At 39.2% G+C, this 22,458-nt stretch overlaps 1 protein-coding gene and 1 long non-coding RNA gene across 2 annotated transcripts in view; one reads left to right on the top strand and one right to left on the bottom strand.

Moving 5' to 3' along the window:
* LOC144589467 (uncharacterized) overlaps nucleotides 1-22,458 on the bottom strand; it is a 212,239-nt gene that overhangs the window by 11,970 nt on the left and 177,811 nt on the right. The window lies entirely within an intron of this gene.
* On the top strand, nucleotides 7,692-21,233 carry FGF6 (fibroblast growth factor 6). Its single transcript, XM_020809234.3, has 3 exons — nucleotides 7,692-8,120; nucleotides 12,060-12,163; nucleotides 20,129-21,233. The coding sequence occupies exons 1-3, from the start codon at nucleotides 7,781-7,783 to the stop codon at nucleotides 20,303-20,305; spliced, it is 621 nt and encodes a 206-aa protein (XP_020664893.1). The 5' UTR covers nucleotides 7,692-7,780; the 3' UTR covers nucleotides 20,306-21,233.

Here is a 22,458-nt window from a genome sequence, read left to right as displayed (position 1 = left end):
AATGTCTCAGTCTTCAGAAAAGGGAGTAAGGCAACTACTGCTTGGTCCATGTGACATCAATACTAGAAAATGTTCTAGAACAGATCGCTAATAGTTGATCTGTAAACACCAGGAAAGGAATACTATGATGATTGTGACAATCGCCCACATCACTCATGCCATTCATATTCATGAGCTGATTTGTATGAACCTATGAGAGGACTGGAAAGGCGGAGTCAGCAGCTACATGAGGTTTAGCGGGAGAAGGAGGAGTCAGATAAGGGCTGATTAGTCAGAGAGAGGGAATAGATACTGTGAGAGAAAAAGCTGGTTAAGAAAATAGAGAAGGTGGTAATGATATAGCAAGAAAAAGAATTATGTACAGTAGTGAGAGAACTGTGTTCAGACAAACGTCATTTATATTGTGGATTGAGGTAATCCACTGGTGGCAGCGAGAGGAAAACGCGACGTGAGCCTTTGTGAGGGAAAGACCAGCAGGGGCCACAAGGGCAAACGCCACAATGATTAACATGGGCTTCTCAAAAAAAAAAGTTACTCCTCACTAATCTTCTCATTCTTTCTTTTGGTAGATGAAAAGAATGCTATGGATGTAGTGTCTGTTAATAGGGGTTAAATCAGCAACCCCCATGATATGCTTGTGGGCATATCTGTGAAGATTCTCAGTCATCCAGGTGAGGTTATCTGGAACCTGAGTCATGACAACTGGACTTCTTTCTTGTTAGGCTGAAACGTTTCGCTACTCATCCAAGTAGCTTCTTCAGTCTGAGGAGAGTTGGTAGGAAATCCCTGATATATTCTCCACATTGGTCCTTCTAACGAGCCTATTCAGACCAGGGGGAAGGACCAGGGGGGAAGGAAAACCAACATGAAGGATATATCAGGGGTCTCCTATCAACTCTCCTCAGACTGAAGAAGCTAAATGTTTCAACCTAACAAGAAGGAAGTCCAGTTGCCATGACTCAACTTCCAAATAAGCTGGTAAAATGTGGCCTACTTGATCCTATTGTTAGGTAGAAATGTTCCAAAAGGCTTTTAATTGAAATAACATCAACTGTGGGTCCTGATGGCAATTTTTAGAGTATTTATTTCAATTGTACAGTGGGGTCTTGACTTGAGAACTTAATCCGTATTGGAAGGCGGTTCTCAAGTCAAAAAGTCTGTAGGTCAAGTCTCCATTGACCTACAGTGCATTGAAAACCGATTAATCCCGTAACAGGCCGTTTTTGTTCCATTTTGGTTTTTTTCTGGTCTGTAAGTCAATTCTCAGGCTTCAAGTCAAACCTAAATTTTGCGGCCAGAGAAGTCTGTAACTCAAAAAGTCTGTAAGTCAAGCCGTGTGTAAGTCAAGGGTCCACTGTATTTTAATCATTTTCTCTTTTATTGTATTTTAATTGAATTTGAATTGTTGTAAGCCGCCCAGAGACCTTTGGGTAGAGTGGGCGGCATATAAGTCAAATAAATAAATAAATAAACCACCAATGGTTCCTTGTCATCTTGAGGAAAATGACAAATGGGGTACCACAAAGTTCTGTCCTGGGCTCAGTTTTGTTTAATGTTTCATAGATTACTTGGATGAAGGAGTAGTGGGGTTGGTTTATCAAACTTGCAGGTGACACAAACTGGAAGCAGTAGCTAAGGATTCAGGATGACCTTTACACATGAGAGAGCTAGACCAGAAACTAAATACAACAGTGTAAGGTACTGACATAAAAATAGCTAATGCAAATACAACAATGCTTGGGTTAAGGGCACCAGACCCTCATGCAGTTCAAAATCTGTATATAACTCTTTTGCCCCCAAAACTTACCTACCAAACAGAAACAGTTGATTCACATGTACACATGCACATGTGTACACACAGAGAACAGTTCTCTCTATCGAGATTCTCTTTCATAGCATTGACAATTCTTTCCATATAGCACTGTGTGTAATGCGTTCTTACAATCCCCTGATCTAGAGGCTGAATTAGAGATACTGTGTATGGGGGCAAGTAGACCACTTTGACACCTTCAGTGTTGATCTTATGGAGTTTTGGTTGGCCAGGGGCACAGTACTTATTGAATATTTATTTATTTATTGAAATATTTATTTACTGGGGGAAAATCTGCAAAACCAAAACTGCTGCTCAGACCCATACAGTTCAAGGGAGACGTGTGTAGTGTCTAGATCTAAGGAAATAATAGTATTATCTTCTGCTTTGATTAGACATAATCTTGACACATCTGACTCTGAGTATCATAGTTTAAGATGTAATGATACCCAGAGAAGAGTGTTCGGGATGGTAAAGGGCTTGGGAACCAAGTACTGTGGGACAATTGAGGGAGCTGGATACATTTATCTTGGAGAAGATAAAACAGTGAAGTTATATTATCGCCATCTTCAAATAATATGCAAGGCTATCATATCAAAGATAGTTCAGACTTGTTTTCTACAGAAAGTATTATCACAAGGAATGGATTTAAATTACAAGAAAAGAGATTCTGATTAAACATTAGGAAGACCCTCATGATGTTAACAGCTGTTCAACAGGGCAACTGACTGCCCTGGGAAGTATTCAGCTGTCATTTGCTGCTGCTTATTAAACACAGGTTAAATGGCCATCTGTTAGGGATGCAGAGGGTTGGACTACATGATCTTTGGTGTCCATGCCAACTCTACATACTATTTATTTATTTATTTTATTTTATTTTATTTATATCCCGCCTATCTGGTCGGTTAAGACAACTATAGGCAGCTAACAGCATAAAATAGTATAAAAAATTTTAAATAGAAGAAACCTTAGGAGAGGGAGGAAACAATAGGAGAGGGAGAGGAGAGGGCATCAGGAATTGTCTGGAGGGAACGCCTGCCGAAACATCCATGTTTTTAGTTGATTTTTAAAGATAACCAGGATACTAGGATTTTATATATGCATGTGCATGCCAGCTGAGGATAAAGTGGGCTCTAAAGTGCATCTGTTGAAGCAGAATCTATTGGAAAAAATACACATGCCATAATAAATCTATTAGCCTTTTTGACTTCAGAAGGAATATGAAAACAATTGTATATAATAACGTACAATGCAATGAAATCATAAAGCAACAGTTTTCACATGACGATGAGTCCTCTAATGGGAGAGGGTGGAACATCTGAAGGGGGTATGAAATTCTGGGAAAGAAAGGATCCTGGTGCATATTGATCCTGTTTTAATCCCAGTTAAGATGTGAAGTGGCAGAACACCTCTTAGTACTTAGCAGAAAATTCATATTGCTCAACATGGGAATTCTGACACTCTTCCCATCATCTCAACCTGAAAAAGGAAGAGTTGCTGCACTGTTCAAGCAATACTTCTTTATGCATGAATTTTCCAAAGTTTCAAGCAGTTGAAGAACCTCCACAGATACAGAAGCCTCTTTAGTTCATAATTTAATTCTGCACACATAAAGGAAACAGACTGCCTTGGAAAGAGAAGGACTCTCCTTCCAGCTCTACTGCAGAAAGGAGCAGTCACATTCTTGTTATTCCTTTCAGAGATTGTGAGATGAGCTGCAGCTACAATGCCACTGTGGTTTTTCATATCAAGAGAGGTGGTTTAAAACAATGAATAAAGAGGTTCTAAGGTACCCCTTCAAGAATTGCTGCCTTGTCGTGGCAAAGGGGCTTGAGTAACTCAGAGAAGCTATGGGCTATGCCGTGCAGGGACACCCAGGACAGACAGGTAATAGTGGAGAGTTCAGACTAAACGGGATCCACCTGGAGCAGGAACTGGCAAGCCACTCCATATCTTTGCCAAGAAAACTCCATAGACAGAAACAAAAGGCAAAAAGATATGACGCTGGAAGATGAGCCCCTCAGGTTGGAAGGCGTCCAACATGCTACTGAGGAAGAGTGGAGGACAAGGACAAGTAGCTCCAGAGCTAATGAAGTGGTTGGGCCAAAGCCAAAAGGACACTCAGCTGCGGATACGCCTGGAAGTGAAAGGAAAGTCCGGTGCTGCAAAGAAGAATATTCCATAGGAACCTGGAATGTAAGATCTATGAACCTTGGTAAGCTGGATGTGGAGATGGTAAGAATCAACATTGGCATCCAAGGCGTCAGTAAACTAAAATAGATGAAAATAGGCGAATTCAATTCAGACAATTATTGTATCTACTATTGTGGGCAAGAATCCCAACAAAAGAGTGGGAAAAGATGTACTGAGATATAATCTCAAAAATGATAGAATGATTTCAATATGAATCCAAGACAGACCTTTCAATATCACAAGAATCCAAGTTCATGCACCAACCACCAATGCTGAAGAGGCTGAAATTGATCAATTCTATGAAGACTTACAACACCTTCTAGAACTGACACCAAAGAAAGATGTTCTTCTCATTCTAGGGGATTGAAATGCTAAAGTAGGGATTCAGGAGATAAAAGGAACAACAGATAAGTTTGGCCTTAGAGGTCGAAACGAAGCATGGCAAAGGCTAATAGAGTTTTGTCAAGAGAACAAGCTGGTCATCACAAACACTCTTTTCCAACAACACAAGATGTGACTCTACACATGGACATCACCAGATGGGCAATACCGAAATCAGATTGATCATGTTCTCTGCAGTCAAAGATGGAGAAGCTCTATACAGTCAGCAAAAACAAGACCTGGAGCTGATTGTGGCTCTCATCATCAGCTTCTTATAGCAAAATTCAAGCTTAAACAGAAGAAAAAAGGAAAAACCACTGGGCTAGTCAGGTATAATCTAGACTAAATCCCTTATGAGTACAGTGGTGCCTTGCATAACGAGCGCACCGTTTAACGATGAATGTGCATAGCGATGCAGATTTTGCGATCGCTAATGCGGTCACATACCGATGTTTTAATAGGGTGAAAATTGCTTTGCGACAATCGGTAAGCATTTCGCTCACCGATCTTCGCATTGCGATGGGGGAACAGCTGTTTGGTGGTTCCAAAATGGCTGCCGGAACACCCAAAATGGCCACTGGAACACCCAAAATGGCTGCCGGAACACCCAAAATGGCCGCTGGAACACCCAAAATGGCCACGCGCAGCTTTTTCACGCCCTGCGTGAAAATGGCGGCCGGATGGGGAAACATCGCAGAACGGTGAGTTTGGGGCCCAGTGGGCTTTTCCGTTCCGTTTAGCGATGTTTCTCCATAGCGAAGGTTAATCCGGAATGGATTAACCTCGCTATGCGGGGCACCACTGTACACAGTGGAAGTGAAGAACAGATTTAAGGAAATCAACTTGGTGGACAGAGTAGCTGAAGATCTATGGATGGAGGCTCGTATTATTGTAGAGGAAGTAGCAACAAAAAGCATCCCAAAGAAAAGAAATAAAAGAAAGCAAAGTGGCTGTCCAGTGAGGCCTTACAAATAACAGAGAAGAGAAGGGAAACAAAGTGCAAGAGAGATAGGAAAAGCTACAGAAAATTGAATCCAGATTTCCAAAGAATAGCAAGGAGAGACAAGAGGGCCTTTTTAAATGAGCAGTGCAAAGAAATAGAGGAAAAGAATAGAAAGGGGAAAACCAGAGATCTGTTCAGGAAAATTGGAGATATTAAAGGAACCTTTTGTGCAAAGATGGACATGATAAAGAACAAAAATGGCAGGGACCTCACAGAAGCACAAGACATCAAGAAAAGGTGGCAAGAATACACAGAGGAATTATACCAGAAAGATCTGGATTTCCCAGACAACCCAGATAGTGTGGTTGCTGACCTTGAGCCAGACATCCTGGAGAATGAAGTCAAGTGGACCTTAGAAAGCATGGCAAGCAACAAGGCCAGTGGAGGTGACGGCATTCCAGTTGAACTATTTAAAATCTTAAAAGATGATGCTGTTAAGGTGCTACACTCAACATGCCAGCAAGTCTGGAAAACTCCGCAGTGGCCAGAGGATTGGAAAAGATCAGTCTACATCCCAATCCCAAAGAAGGGCAGTGCCAAAGAATGCTCCAACTACCATACAATTGAACTCATTTCACACACTAGAAAGGTTATGCTCAAAATCCTACAAGGTAGCTTCATCAGTATGTGGACCGAGAACTCCCAGAAGTACAGGCTGGATTTCGAAGGGGCCAAGGAACTAGAGACCAAATTGCTAACATGACCTGGATTATGGAGAAAGCCAGAGAATTCCAGAAAAACATCTGCTTCATTGACTACGCAAAAGCCTTTGACTGTGTGGACGACAACAAACTATGGCAAGTCTTTAAAAAAAATAGGAGTGCCTGACTACCTTATACAGTGATGCCTCGCATAACGATGTTAATTGGTTCCATTAAAAACATCGTTATGTGAAAACATCGTTAAGCGAAACACCATTTCCCATAGGAATGCACTGAAAACTGGTTAATCCGTTCCAATAGGAGCCTATTCAATACATTTCAATGGTGAAAAAAAATCACCAAAAATTCAAAAAGACTCAGAACGAAGCCAAATTACTTTAACGAAGGTTTTATTAGGTGCACTAACGATTCCAAACATTTAAAACATTTTTTAAACATTTTAGAATATTTTTAAAATAGCGAAAACAGGGCTGTCAAAAAAAACGTTAAGTGAAACAGGGGACCTAAAACTGTCATCGTTAAATGAAGCAAGATCCCAAACATGGTTATGCAAAAATCCCCCATAGGAAACATCGTTAGGTGAGGCGGCAAAATTTCCAGCAAAGGCCTGGACTGCAAGGAGAACAAACCTATCCCTTTTGAAGGAAATCAACCCTGGGTGCTCATTGGAAGGACAGATCCTGAAGCTGAGGCTCCAATACTTTGGCCATCTCATGAGAAGAGAAGACTCCCTGGAAAAGACCCTGATGTTAGGAAAGCATGAAGGCAGGAGGAGAAGGGGACGACAGAGGACGAGATGGTTGGACAGTGTCATCGAAGCTACCAACACGAATTTGACTAAACTCTGGGAGGCGGTGGAGTACAGGAAGGCCTGGCGTGCTCTGGTCCATTAGGTCATGAAGAGTCAGGCACGACTGAATGACAAAACAACAACAACAAAAGGTCTGCAAAAGCTGCTTTCACTAGCACCAAAAGGACAATTCTGTCCTTTGCTTCCGTATTGCATATGAATCTATAACACCTCTGTAATAATTGGTGATTAGGGATCTAATCCCAACCTTAAATGTTGGCTAAGAGTTGATTGCTTCTAGGTGAACATCAGATATGTTCATCTCCTCCAAATAAAGCAGATCTCTGAAGTACCTTGTTTCGCAACTGCCTCAGTCGTTTGCATTGAATTGTCGTGAACTATCCAGAGCTTACAAAAATTACATACAGTATTTGGACTATTAGAATCACCCAGGAAGCATAATGCTGGCCAGCGGATTTTGGAAGCTGTACTCCAAAAACAAATAACATTTCCAAGCCTTTCATCAACCCAGTGAAAGCTTATTCCTACTTCGGTAGCTTGGGTCCACTCCCCGAGACAAGGGAGGTATGTCGCCTAGGGTTACAGCTGTAGTAAATTTACCTTGTGCAGCGTGTTGATGTCAGAGTGATGCTGCAGGGTGGATCAGCCTCTGAGATATAAAGATAGGTCAATCAAATATAGAAGGCTGCTCACTGGAGAGCAGAAGGCATTCAAAACATGGTCCCCAACAGTTCAAGCAGAGCCTCTCTGCCTTCCTTCCTGACCCAACTGCTCTCGGGCTTTAGTTTCATGTCCAAAATCTTTCTCTGCTTTCCAAAAATAAGCCACTGCCGCCATGCTGAAGGGAGAAAAACAAGAAGGGTGGTATTTTTAGGGCGGTATTTTATTAATTCTGACCACGTGCCTAGGAGGTGAACCGGATGGCCACTGCACAAAGACTTCTCATCACTATGTCCTGCGAAGCTACTGTTCACTTGACATTCCCTGCTTTTGTTCTCCTGGGTTTTCTGGCTGAGATTGTGTTACTGTACCCAGTGGTGAACAGAACAAATGGCACCCTCCTGGACAGAGGATGGGAGTCCCTCTTATCCAGGTCCCTTGCTGGAATGTCAGGGGAGAAGTCTGAAGTCAACTGGGAGGCTGACTATTTGCTAGGAATCAGGAGACAACGGAGGCTTTACTGCAACGTGGGCATTGGGTTTCATCTCCAGATATTTCCAGATGGACAGATAAGTGGTGTTCATGCTGAAAACCAATACAGTGAGTTGCATCACAATATGGAATGGTGGAATTGATGTCATATAATTGGTATTATTAGTAGAAGTGCATCTGTTGCCTTTTAGTTACGTTGTAGGATCAATCAGCACCTGAAAGCTCCAGACAGAAACATGTCCTGAATGCTTGGACAAAATTAGATACAACTTTTTTTTTACTTGGTATAACTTTACAGTTTTAGAAAAGCAAATGAGGGTTTTTTAATGCTTTTTCAAGTCTTCCTCTGCTTTGCAAGTAAATTAATTTTGCTGGAGTTAGAAGAAACATGACTCTTATATATACATAGGGCTAAATTCAATTTTAATTCTAACTAAGGCAGAGCTGCTGAAATGAATGGGAAATGTTAATGCAAAACTCATTGATTTCAATAGATGCATTCTCATTGAGAGTAACATTAAATTTAACCTGAGACTTGGAATCACTGTTTGTAAAACTTTGAGAATGCAGAGAAATCTTAGTGCATGAGTTAAACCCTGTATTGTTTGTTGATTTTAATTATTAGAATTAAAGAGATTACTTCATACACTTATACAAGATTACACCTTATCAGCACATCTTGTGTTCATTCATTTTTTTGGTCCACACTCAGGGAGGGACTTTTAGAGGGATAATTACAAATGGGCTTGAGTTTACGGGTTTGCCTTAAACACATTACAAGCTGCCCTGAGTCTGCTGCACATGCAATGTTCCTAGGAGGGGCTTGCTGGCTTCTGAAGCAGCACAGACTCTATTACAACATTACAAGAGCATTTCAGCAATAGTATGTTGGCTCTCAATGCTGCTGAATACCTTCCAACACTTCACAGATGAAAACAGAGACATATATGCATTTGTTACATTTGTATGCTATACTCATACTAAGAATCCGTATATGTACATAGTTTTAATGGGGTTTTTTTAAGAATATGTATGGGCTGTCTTTTAGGGCCAAGCCTCTTTAGTCCTTTCTTCTTTCTTTCCTACTAGATATTGTACCCAGCAAGAATCTTCCCAGTAATCACTAAAAACTATGCTATTGAAGTGAGAACATTTTCCCTTTAAGAATGCTGCATAGTCCCTTTCATTACAGAAAAAAAATTGATTGTAGTTAGCACAGATTGTAGTGGCAGCATAGCTGCGACTTAGATATGCAGGAAGTTTTGGAGGAAGGGAAACAATACATCAAATGCATACGTGCACATGTGCGTAATGAACAACAGAAACAGAAGAAACTCCCATAAATGGCAAGCCAGAAGAAGGGACTGATAAACCACTTCCCCATAAATCAGAATCAACTTGACAGCACGTAACTATTAAATATTGTTATTAGAATGGTAGAACTAATCAGTAATCTGGATAGCAGACTAAGGGTATGGTTGGGCTGTGATATAGGAATGCATTTGATCATGCTGGAAAGGGTCACTGCTGGGAATGAGCTGCATTATACAGACTCTTCCATGTACACAGGAATCTCTCCAGCCCAGCTCCAAAAAAGTGGTGGACCAAAAAAAAAGTCTGGATTGGGCACAGAGCAGGCTTGGGCTGGCTTGCAATTTCCTGAACTTCGGTTGATCCTGGACAACAGCTCATACTCTACTGTGCCACAAGCACTCTGAAACATAAACTCTATCTGTTTGACCACACCCTTTCTGTGCACCAGCAAGACAAACATGCAAAATTAAAAGACAATTATATTATGAATTCTGAAGTATAGCGGTCCTAAAGTCAAGATTGCCCTCCTCCACATCAAGTACAGTTCTTCATTTGAGCAGAAACTATTGTAAAAACCTATAAGCTATTCATTCTGTTTTCTTTTGAAAATGCCTTTTAAAAGCTTCTAAGTACTGCCACTCTTTTTAAAATATATTTTTATTCAAGGGTAAGTCCCATTCAGTCCCATTTGGAGGCTCTTTTCTCAGACAAGAATAGATGATGAAACTCATCCCAAACTAGCTTTGCTGATTGATAAATCAAGTATTTGACTATACAGCTAGATTGGAGCAGGCTGGATTGGGCTAAATAAGGTTGCTAGGAGGTCCAGTATGCCATTTGATGTGATCCTTGCATCCAAATGTCAAATAGATCTCAAGTGACCTTATTTGGTCCACTTTTTTAAAATGCATATGTATTAGGTATGCACTGTTAATTTAAAAGAGTTATCTTTAAAAGCAGTGTATTAAGTAATGCACTTTTCATAACTGTCCAGTTGAAAACCAGCCAGCCTGCTTGCTGCAGCCTAATACACATACTTAATACATAAATACATTTATTTCCCTTGTCTTAGGAGGCTGGTCATGCAACTGCCATGGCAACAGATTTGGCTGTGGGATATTTCTCAATTGGCCCTTTAAGACAAGGGAAATAAAATACTTTTTAAAAAATTGTATCTGATGAAATACATTTTTGCTGCTCTAATTGAAGTTTAAAAGAAATCATGTCCTCTACCTCTCCAATTAGGAGCAGAGGAATTTTTTAATTAGCCAATATCCTGAAGTGGTTCTCTTATTAAGCCACTTCATTTTACTGGCAAGTCAAAAGAGAAAGGCTTTTGGTTCATTCCCAGTGATTGCACTTGCTGGAAATGGACCAAAGGAGAGCAATATTACCCACAGCTGGTTCATACTAGCAAAGACATCTGATTGCCATCTTTAGTAGCCAGCTAGCCCATCTCTGTAAGAAACCAAACAATTGGTTAAGTGTTCATGTAATCAACCTCCAAGTCAATATTTCATTGATAAGCAAATAGGCCTAATACCTTAGGGAAAAGCAAGACTGAATTATTTATCACAGGGACTTTTTGTTCTGGTATATTACTGTGATAACAAAAGAAGACAAAAATCTTAAGGACGGCTCTTTCATCTAATAACAAGGATTAGCATTGTTTTTTAACTATAAGTTACCTGACATTTTCTTCAACATCTCTTTCAATACATCCGGACCAAAGCACAGACATGGAGGCAGCCATGCTTGCTTAAGCACATGTCTGGCTCATTCATATGCAAACACCAGGTGGAAGTCTGATTTTGATAACAAAAGAGGTGCAATTTGTGGGGAGGTGATCCCTCTCTTATCTGAACCTGCTGCTGCAAGTACTTTCGTTTTGCAAGGTGGGAGGGAAAACACAACAGAGGAGAGAGGAGAGCAGCCATCTCTTCTCCTCCATGCTTCCTTTTAATACAAAAATTATACTCCCGCTATACCTTACATGTAAGTAGGGCAGACACAAGAACAAGCACAATTGCTGTGTCATGCGTGATTTGGCCCTCTAAAAAGTATCTGTACTAAGGTTTGGGCAATATTCCAAGTTATTTATGGAATTAGGGCACAACAAAGTCAAAAATAAACATTTGTGAGTAAAAATAAAATTTAAATCTCTGCTGAAAGCAAATGTCCTTCACTTTGAGCAAATTGTACACACTGACAATGCAATTTCATGCATGTCAAAAAAAAGTCTATTATATCCCCTAAATCCACTGCTGAGCTAGTGGATATTGACTAGCATAAGACGTTCTCCCTCCGCCTACCACCCCATAGTTCTCCACACCAACTGAAAACTTGCTCCAGTGCAGGTTTTGAAAGCACATAGACAAGATTCCCCCTTCTGATCCTGCTATGTGTCCATTGGACCCTGCCCATTGAGTTTAACAGGTTTACTCTCCTGTAAGTTGCTATAAGATTGCAGCTATAATGGATTAATTCCCCAGTGGGTTTCTTGGGTTTTAGCTAAATGGTAGGTAATTAATAAATTAAAACACATGAATTGGTTGTATTATTGAGCTTTAACTTTTCAGCAGTTTCTTGGGGAAAATCTGTGTTGCACAAAAATATAGCCTTATATTTAATTCCACAGTATATTTAAATGTTTCTACATTTATTTTATTAATATTTCTTGGGAGCTATAAAAAGACTGTACGCAGCCTTCATTGTATTTGTCTGCTTCTTTAGGTCTCTTGGAAATATCAACAGTAGAGCGAGGTGTGGTTAATCTGTTTGGTATAAGAAGCTCCCTCTTTATTGCAATGAACAACAAGGGGAGATTATATGGCACAGTGAGTATGGATGAAGTCTGTCAATTAACCACTAAAATAGTAATATGTGAACTTGGTATTTTACTTGGAAACTTTGTGTACTTCCAATTGTAACTGGTATCAAAGTCACTTGCAAGTGTGCATATTGCAAAAGAAATCATTATGTTGAACTTAAAACTGAATCCCATAGTATTTGCAGTGGCATTCTGTACATGCATGTATAGCTGTTAAGCATTCTGCATTAGATCATCATCATACATTATGAGCTGAATGTGTGAACTGACTTCACTGAAAAACACTTGTCTGGATCCAGTCACAGCTCATATCTAGGGCCGGGGGTGCCTTCCACCCTAGTCTATCACACACTTACATCAGGATCCAAAGAACTTTGTGGCCACTCACATCTGGATGGAAAGAACTCTGTGGCTTGACCTAAGAAATTTTTGAACTTTTTTTTTTAAATCTCCAACAGCAGCCTCCATGCCACATGCAAATCCTCTTTCAAAATGGTGGTAGAGACAGGGGTATTCACATCCATATACGAATACACCCACACAGCTGGATGTAATGAGGGTCCAGCTCCCTAGGACCAGACTGTCCACTCATGGATCTGCCGCCACCACCAGCTCCATTCTCCTTTCCAATCGCTCCAGAGCTCGTGGCCAACTATTGGCTCCTGGCAGAAGGAGGGAAGACGAGTCTCCCTGCCAGGCTGACGAGTGGATAGCCAACAGGGAGCTCCAGAGCGATTAGAAGGGAGAGCAGAGTCAGCACTGGCAGCGGATGCATGAGTGGATAATCTGGTCAGACTCTCGTTACATCCAGCTGTGCAGGGGTATTCATATATGAATACGAATATCTATAGAAGTTAAACATATATTATAGAATGGAAATAAAAGATGCAGAGTAAAAAAGAAGGCTAACACTAATCTGATAGTTTTACCTGTATAATTGTGACCACCCCTTCACACATGAAATTTGTCATTTGTTGACTGTTTAAGCCATTCATATGTTTTTTGCATTCACAAGAATTGTTTGTTTACATAAGAAATGCAGCATGGGGTGCCACAAGCTGCTGATGCTCACAGAGACTATGGCATCTTTCTTGATCTTTATTGCTCACAGATATTGTGGGGATCTCAGGGGCTTAATCTACATGTTTATTAACTCTTAGATCTTATTCATGGTCTCTGTGAATCTCACACATGGGTGTTTCTGTGACTATGCAAAATTCTTCAGAAGATTCTAGACCTTAAAAAGAGAACTTTTGGAATAACCCCACTTACTGTGCATGTCCCTGCACTTAACAGCCATCCCTCAGTTCCCTTTAGCTGCCACTGAGGAAACTCCTAAGAACATAGACTAAGAATGGCTTTGTGATGTTCACGTCTATGAAGCACCTACTTTTTGTGCCCTCACAAAGGTTCTGGTCTTTGTTTCCCTCACTGCCACCAGTGGATTACCTCTGTCCACAATATAAAAGATGTTTGTCCAAACACTTGTCTGGTAAATGCAAACAGAACTTATTTATTGAAGTGTAGCAAGGTTAATAATAATCACAGATGTTCTTCAGTTGTTCATTGTACACAAGTAATTCACAGGTCTCTTTATACATACTTTCTTCATGCCATATAATTAATTACCACCTTCTCTATCCATTTATCTTAACCAGCTTAGCTCTATTAATATCTGTTCCTTCTCTCTCTGACTCTCTGACTCTGACTGACTCTCACTGACTCTCTCCTGACTGACTCTTGACTGACTAACTCCTCCTCTCAGGCTCCGCCTTTTAATCTCTCTCTCTTGGCTCCACCTCTCCACCATATTTGCATAATGCATGAATAATACATGACTTATTTTGCACGACAAAGGGTGAACGCTACAGGTTTCTTTATTTCTTTAAGGAAATTTACTTATCATTGTCTTCATCTTCGTCATCTTAGTCCTGTCTGTGAGTTCCCATAAAAATGATTGATTTTTTTCATCATTCTAACTTTTCTAGTTCTGCGGCCTTTCCACCTTCACTGTCGTGAGGCTTTCCTGACTTTTATGGCCCTGATGGGTCCATTCCAAAAGTGTGTTTCATGCAGCAATTAAATCCTCTTCCCCTGTGGGCATTTGAAGTGTTTATACTGTCTCAGTCAGGGGCACTAGACGCAATCTTGTCAGTGTTGTGCATGTTTAGGAAGGCTGCAATTAAGAACCCATCTTGGTTAAAATTCCACCTGTGAGAAAAATCCCCTCAGGGGAGTTGGTTCATTATCCCAGCAATCTCTCTCAGCTCCAGCAGTGTCCATTTCAGAGACACCTTCCAAACAATCCATCTCCCATGACTGCCTGAGCTGACCAGGCACCAACACAGGCTGAGGTGCGCAATAAACATCTCTCAGTTCTGAGGACGTACTGTCGACCTCAAGAGCACTTTCAGCCCTGAAGTCCAATTCTTCAAAGGCGTTGGTGACTTCAAAGTCAAAAAGGAGCCTACTAATGCAGATCAGGCCACTTGTTAAGACACCAAAACAGAAGCACAAGGCTAAAACAAATAAAGTCAAAAGCTTCAAAGATGCCTCAGGAACCCCAGACAGCCAACATCCAGATCTCAGAAAAGGAACGAAATGACCTTATTTGCTTTGGATCAGTTTTTCAGAAGACCAAGCTCACACTTCCTCCTCTAGTTTTAGTCTCCAGATTGGAGCTATGCATTCTTTTCATGAGCTTTCTCCACTATAACCAAACCCACAGTGAGAACTTCTCACATGCCAGAAATGTTCACATGAATGGTCACACAAGTCATCACTGCAGTCTCTTTCAGCACTATGAGAGAGAATCCCTCCTCATTGTAAGAGTTCGTGCAAAACCCGTCACCAACAGGAAGACACTCTGTCAGAGTCAGGAGGTCCTCACCTTTGTACTATATTGCAGTGCCCCAATTTTATCAAGGGCTATACCTGGGTCCTGAATGGCATTTCTCCCCACTATTCTTTGCTTTCGCTGAAACGCACAGGAGAAATCAGGCAGGTTCCGCTCTTTCTTTCTCACAGTAGCCTTTTTCTGAAACTGATGTTTTTTGCACCAGCCTGGTTTAAACTAATGCAAATCTGCATGAAACCTCTTCTCCTCTATCTTACATCTCTTTTTTCACTTTTTTACCAGAATAGTTTTGAGAAATTTGGATAACACATTGAAAACATAGCCTGTCATTGATTAGAACTGCTTAACGTATGGATGACATAATCACAGCTATTTCTTAGCACGTACAGTCATGTGAAGAAGAAAGTACACCATCTTTGAATTTTATGGTTTTATATATTAGGATGTGCTAAAAATCATCTGGTCCTTAGCAGGTCTGAAAATTAGGTACATAAAACCTCAGATGAAAAACAACATATATCATATTACACCATGTCATGATTTATTTGACAAAAATAAAACCAAAATGGAGAAGATATGTGTGAAAAACTAAGTACACGTTACGATTCAGTAGCTTGTAAAACCACCTTTAGGAGCAATAACTTGAAGCAATCGTTTTCTGTATGACTTTATCAGTCTCTCACATCATTGTGGAGGAATGTCCACTCACTCTTCTTTCAAACATTGCTTCAGTTCATTGAATTTTGCAAACATTTGTTTCTGCTCAGCTCTCTTAAGTTCCCACAACAGCATTTCAACCAGGTTGACTTTGACTGAGCAATTGCAACACTTTGATTCTTTTCTTTTTCAGCCATTCTCTTGTAGATTTGCTGGTGTGCTTAGAATCATTGTCCTGTTGCACAACCCAACTTTGGCCAAGCTTTAGCTGTTGGACAGATGGCCTCCCACTTAACTCTATAATACTTTGGTATCTAGTTTATGGTCAACACACTGACTGCAAGGTCCCCAGATCCTGGGGCTGCACAACATCACCCCTCTTGTAGTCTGTCCAGATGCAACTTTGCAAAACTAAGCTGTGCTGCCATGTTCTTTTTCAAAAAGAAGAGGTGTACTTCTGGCAACCCTTCCAAACAACCACACTTGTTCATCTTTTTCTAATTGTACTGTTATGAACTTTAGCATTTCACATGCTAACTGAGGCCTTGAGAATCTGAGATGTAACTCTTGGGTTTATTTTATTTTATATTATTTTCCGAACAAAAACAAATACAAAAATATAAATATACAAATAATAGTGTTTGCTATACACTAAATTCTACTGTGCACCCCATACCCACAGGGCCCTTTAGATTAGAACAATACTTTTATTCCAAGCTTCCTTTCCAGAATTGTATAGATTGTTGTTTAGAGGCTTTCCCCTTTCCTTTCACTAATAGAAATTCAACAAATCTACCCCAAATAGCATTAAAAATATTTGAACTTACTTCCCCTCTTTTCATCTTAAGTTCATTAGTCACTTTATTATTTAATGCAATGTCCCATACTTCATTATACCAATCTTCTAATTTAATATCATTTTTATCTTTCCAGAATCTAGCTATTAGTACTCTAGCACTTGTCATAACATTGGAAATCAATTCCTTTGAACAATAATCAAGTTCTATCTTATCAAAAATTGACAACAAAGCAATTTTAGAATTAACTTTGATATTTTTTCCAAATATATCACATATTTCCTTAAAAATCAGTTTCCAAAATTTCTGAACCCCTTTACACTCCCACCACATATGATAATATGTGCCAATTTCTTCATCACATTTCCAACAAGTCTTAGAATAGTCTGAAATTATTATATTCAATTTCACTGGAGTCATATACCACCTTAAACTAATTTTTTTAAATTTTTCCTTTATTCTTACCGACATTAATCTTAAAGCTGTCATCCTCCAAATTTTTATCCAATCCTCTGTTTTAATTTTGGTCTTTAAATCATTTTCCCAAATTGATTTCAAACCTTCCGTTTCTGTCTCATTTTTGCCTTGTTCCAAAATTAGGTTATAAATTCTACTTACTACTCCCTTCATCAAAGCATCTTAATGCATGTGATGATAGAAATTGTTCTTACTTAATACATTCTCTACATTTGCCATTAGTTTTCAACCATTCATTTGTCAAATTATCTAACTGGATATAACTATACAGTGATAATTTATTAGTTTGAAGTTTAACTATAATCTGATCCTTCGATCTCATTTTAATCATCCAATCCTTCAATCTGGCAACATTTTTGTCCTTAAACATATTAGTTAAACCCTTCAAGTTTGCTGGGAAATTTTCTATTTCGGTCACTAATTTTACTGGTTAATTTCAGTATTAACTATCTTAGAAATTAAATCTTGAGATGTGAATATAAAATCTATTCAAGATTAATTATTATATACTGCTGAAAAATAAGTATATCTTCTTTCATTACCCTCCAAATATCCTTCAATTGATTATTTTTTACCTTCTTGCTCAATATTGTGTTTCTTTGAAGAACATCATTCCGATCATAAAAAGTTTTATCCTTTATCTTATCCATAATCATATTAAAATCCCCCACCATAATAACATAACCCTTCTTTACCTTCTCCATTGTTTTAAATAAGCATATTGTAAAAATCTCCTTGTTTATTATTAGGTGCATACACATTAAATAAAATATATTCTTCCAAACCCATTTTACCCTGTATTATTATAAATCTACCATTATAATCTTTTACTGCCTGTTTCACTATAAATTCACAATTTTTAAAAATTATAATTGCCACACCTCTAGATTTAGATGTTCCAAAGTTTTTTTCATAAATGTCTATATTATTCATCTTTAGTTAATTGACACAATCTTCTGACTTATGTGTCTCTTGCAGAAAGGCAATGTCCAGCTTATTTTGTTATTATTTGTCAAAGAGCCTTGTGGCGCAGTGGTTAAACTGCTGTACTGCAGCCAAAACTGTGCTCACGACCTGGGGTTCAATCCCAGGTAGCCGGCTCAAGGTTGACTCAGCCTTCTATCCTTCCGAGGTCGGTAAAATGAGCACCCAGCTTGCTGGGGGGGGGCAATGTGTAGCCTGCATAATTAACTTGTAAACCGCCCAGAGAGTGCTTGAAGCACTATGGGGTGGTATATAAGCAGCACGCTTTTTTTGCTTTTTATTTTTCATCAGTAGAGATTCTATTCTTCTTCTTTTCACTGTTGATCTCAGGCCTTTCACGTTTAAAGTAGCTAGTCTTATTCTTTTACCCATTTGAGTTCAAGATTTCTCCTCCTAACAGGCCCTGTGTGCATCCCCTACCCCTACCAAACTAACAAAAATAGACTAAAACTTAAACTCAACATAACCCAAACATACAATACTTTACCCCTAATGATCCAGTGAACATATATCTTTTTCCCCCACCCCACCATATTCCCCCACCATAACTACTAGCAAGGGCACAAGGTGGAGGGGGACTGCCACCACCATCCGGCAGAACTACAACCAGAACCTCGCCTCTGCTCTTTTTATAAAATTTTTGCATTTCTTCTTAATACTTGACAACACTGAAGCCCCCTTTTCCACCCCTCTCCCCCGTGTAATTATAAGTTAAAACCAATTAAAATCCAGAGTTCTTAATAATTTTAGTTTTGTTATTATTGCTTGTTATGGGTTTTTCAGGCTCTTTGGCCGTGTTCTGAAGGTTGTTCTTCCTAATGTTTCGCCAGTCTCTGTGGCCGGCATCTTCAGAGGACAGGAGTAAAACAAACTGCACCAGAGCACAGAGTTCCTACTCCAGAAAAACCCACAACAACCATTCGATCCCAGCCGTGAAAGCCTTCGCGAATACATTTGTTATTATTGTTGCTATCTAATATTAATATAATTAGTATAGTTATTACTAAAAAGTAGAAAAAAGAAAATCCATATGAATGAATTTGGAAAAGAGAGTCCTTCTAGTCCTTCAGGAATCTATTCCTTTCTGCTTCAACCTTCTATTTTTTGCCTGAAGTCAGGGTTAACTCCTGACTTTCCGCTTCTTCCTGCCAGGGTTTTTGGTTTTTTTGGGATGGTTTTTGTTTGTTTGTTTTGTTCTTGGAATTTCTCTGAGCATTGAATGGTCTGACCTTGGGATGAATTTGCTTGGACATCCACTCCTGGGAAGATTGGTAACTGTCTTGAATGTTTCCCACTTGTGAATCATCTTCCCCACTGTAGAATGATGGATTTTAAATTGTTCGAAATGGAGTTATAACACTTCCCAGATTGAGGGGCAGCAACAATTGCTTCTCTACAATCATTACTGATGTGTTTCCTCCTTGGCATTGTGTTAACACAGGCCTGAATGCTCTGGACCAGCAAACTGCTGAAATATCAGCTTTTGTAGAGGTGGTCACACTTGCTGATGATCAGTTACTCAGTGGCATCTGGTTAGTAGCACGTGGCTGCTATTTAGCCTCTTAATTCCTATGGAAGCAGTTAGGGTATGCGTAATTTTTCATACATGGCTTCTCCATTTTGGCTTTATTTTTGTTAATTAAATCATGACATGGTGTAATATGTTATGTGTTGTTGTTCATCTGAATTTACCGAATTTTCAGACCTGCTAAGGGCCAGAAGCTTTTTATTATGTCCTAATATGTAAAACCATAGAATTAAAAGAGAATGTACTTTCTTTTTCACATCTGTATATTTTAAGTGTAAATAATTTTAATATTTATGTTATTGCCATTGAATAATTAATTGATTGATAGAATTATAACAAAGTTGTGTAAATAATAATAACAGCAGAGGTGTGGACCTCAGCAATTAGCTCTTTGCCTGCAACTACTGCACAAGAAAACTGCAAATTTGTTGGATATGTTATTTTCTCTCCAATCAGAATATTTATTTATTAATTTATACACTTACAGTGTTATGCACTACAGGTATATTTATTGAAGTTATATATGTCTGGTATTTTGATGAACATGCAGTCAGAAGTATGGGAATAAAAAGAGGAGGATTCAAATAGCAAATCAGCCCAGGATGAATGAGTGAGAGGAAATGCAAGTAACTTGTTCCAGTCACACCCTATTTCTTTCTTTTGTCTGTTCAGGCAACTTTTCAAGAGGAATGCAAATTCAAAGAAACTCTGCTTCCCAACAACTACAATGCCTATGAATCATTTATGTACAAAGGTTTCTACATAGCACTCAGCAAATATGGACGCATGAAGAGAGGAAGCAAAGTTTCTCTGGCTCAGACTGTCACACATTTTTTACCCAGATTGTGAAGACTACAGTACAATGTACTAAACTGTTCTATCTCATTTGCACATGTGAATAATCTCCCAGGTAAAGAATTTATCTTAACTTTTTGTGATATATATAAATATTTATGTATGTATATTTGGATGAAATAATTTATACAGGACCCATTATACAAACTCTGCAACAAGATCCCATTTCTTCATACTTATGAGAAATGTGTCAAGAAGATAAAAAACTACTGAAAAAAAAGTCCCAAAATCTAACACTCTGTCTAATTCTCTTGATAGCTGGATTTTTACATTTAAGGATTTGCAGAACTGGTGGCTAGTTCAACATGGACACTTTTCACAACCACTACTGTTTTCGTGAAATCTTGACAAAATCAACAACACATATTTGACATTGTCCGTAATACTATGAATAACTTTTCACTTGTGTCATTCATACAAGAAGCTTTTGCTTACTGTGCTCATTATATTAGAGCATTATATTAGGGTTTTCAAATGGTATCCCTAAGAATGCTGAGGGATCTTTTCTTTATTTTGAAAGTTTATGAGGAGTTGGCAGTGTCCCTGAACCTGCCCATTTTTTTCTTTCCTTTGGCTTAACATTTCCTCTTAAAGTTATTTTGTGTTTTATTTCAGTCTTAGTGTTAAAGATCAATAATATTGGTGTTAAAGATCAATAATGTAGATTTCCCACCAGTAACAAATCTCCCATGCAATATACAGATAGGGCTCACAATTCGTTCAAACAACACAAGATACAAAAGGCCTCACTCGTATTCTGAAAGGAGTGAGGACTGGGAGGCTCTTAAGAACATGCAGAGGTTTCGTGGCAGACAAGCCAGAAAGGAAAAAGTGCCCCCCCCAACCTAGAACTAATTTAAAATAACATAACTAGATTAAATTCAGATTTTTTTTTTTAATGAGTTATGTCAGGGATTCCAAATCAAAACCTTAGGGGGAGGGACTGTGATAGCTATGTTACTCCCCAAAACGGGTCCTTTTATCCGGCGAAGAACACAGACTGAGATGCAAAGACCAGCTGTCTATTATGCCAATTTATTGAAATACACAGCTGGGGCCCAATCTCCTAAAATCAGAGATGAGCCCCGAACAACGAGAAGCATAATCATTATATAAGTTTCAATATACAGCGTTGGGGATAGGGTGTTGCAGAGGTCTTGACCTGATTGGTTCCTTAAACCCTTAACCTAAATTCCTCATGATTATTGGCCAGAGAGGCTCCGTGGGTTTTCCTAATTGGCCGGAATACGATGCCCATATTGTGCCCTCATGTCATTTTTATCTCCCTTCTCATGTTTATGTTACATTTCTATGTATATGTAAAAGGTTCAAAGTTGTTAGATTGGAGGTGTTTTCGTTTCCTCCCCATGCATATTAGGGTCACCCATCTGGGGCATTTGTCTCCATAAATGTCCTTGAGGGCTCCGTCTGCTTAGGATTGAATGACCCAGTTGTTATTCTGTTTAGAGAAGAAGGGAGCCAAATATCTATAGCTATGCAGGGATGTTGTTCTATATTACCCTGTAATGTTTCCTGTGGTCTGTCCTATCTCACATTCAGAGATGGAAACTAGCATCGTGTACCCTTTGAAATGTAAACTCATGGCTCCTCTCTGCTATTGCCCTTTGAAGTGTAAACTCATGGTTCCCTTCTGCTATTGCCCTTTGAAGTGTAAACTCATGGTTCCCCCCCTCCTATTGTCCGAGGGTGTTAGGTTTGTCCTGTCCTGTTCCCTTCTCTGGCCAACCTTCAGGATATGCATTTGACAGTCTTGTTCAAAGATACCTCTTATCAATAATGAGTTTCAGCAATCTGTGATGCATTGCCGACGGGATACATTTTGAAACATTTCAACAATCAGAATACTACTTTCTGTTAAGCACTGTCTTAGTTGCTAAATATAAAGCATATTGGTTCAATTTGTTACAGAGATCAATCTTCAAGGTATAAACATACAATGAATCTACAAGGTACGGGTATACAATGAAAGACATTATGTTAGCCTCTGAGCATGTTAAATGTATTATCTCTGACGGTCTACTATCAGCTATGGTGCTCAATACAAGCAGCATCTGATAAATTCTAAGGTACTCTTACATTCAAAAGATATTCTTAAAATATGGAGAATTCAGAATCCTACGTTCAGC

This window comes from Pogona vitticeps, chromosome 5 (assembly GCF_051106095.1).
Source record: "Pogona vitticeps strain Pit_001003342236 chromosome 5, PviZW2.1, whole genome shotgun sequence".
Taxonomy (NCBI): Eukaryota; Metazoa; Chordata; class Lepidosauria; order Squamata; family Agamidae; genus Pogona; species Pogona vitticeps.
The sequence above is the reverse complement of the archived record's forward strand: the minus strand, read 5'-3'. Positions and strand labels throughout refer to the sequence as shown.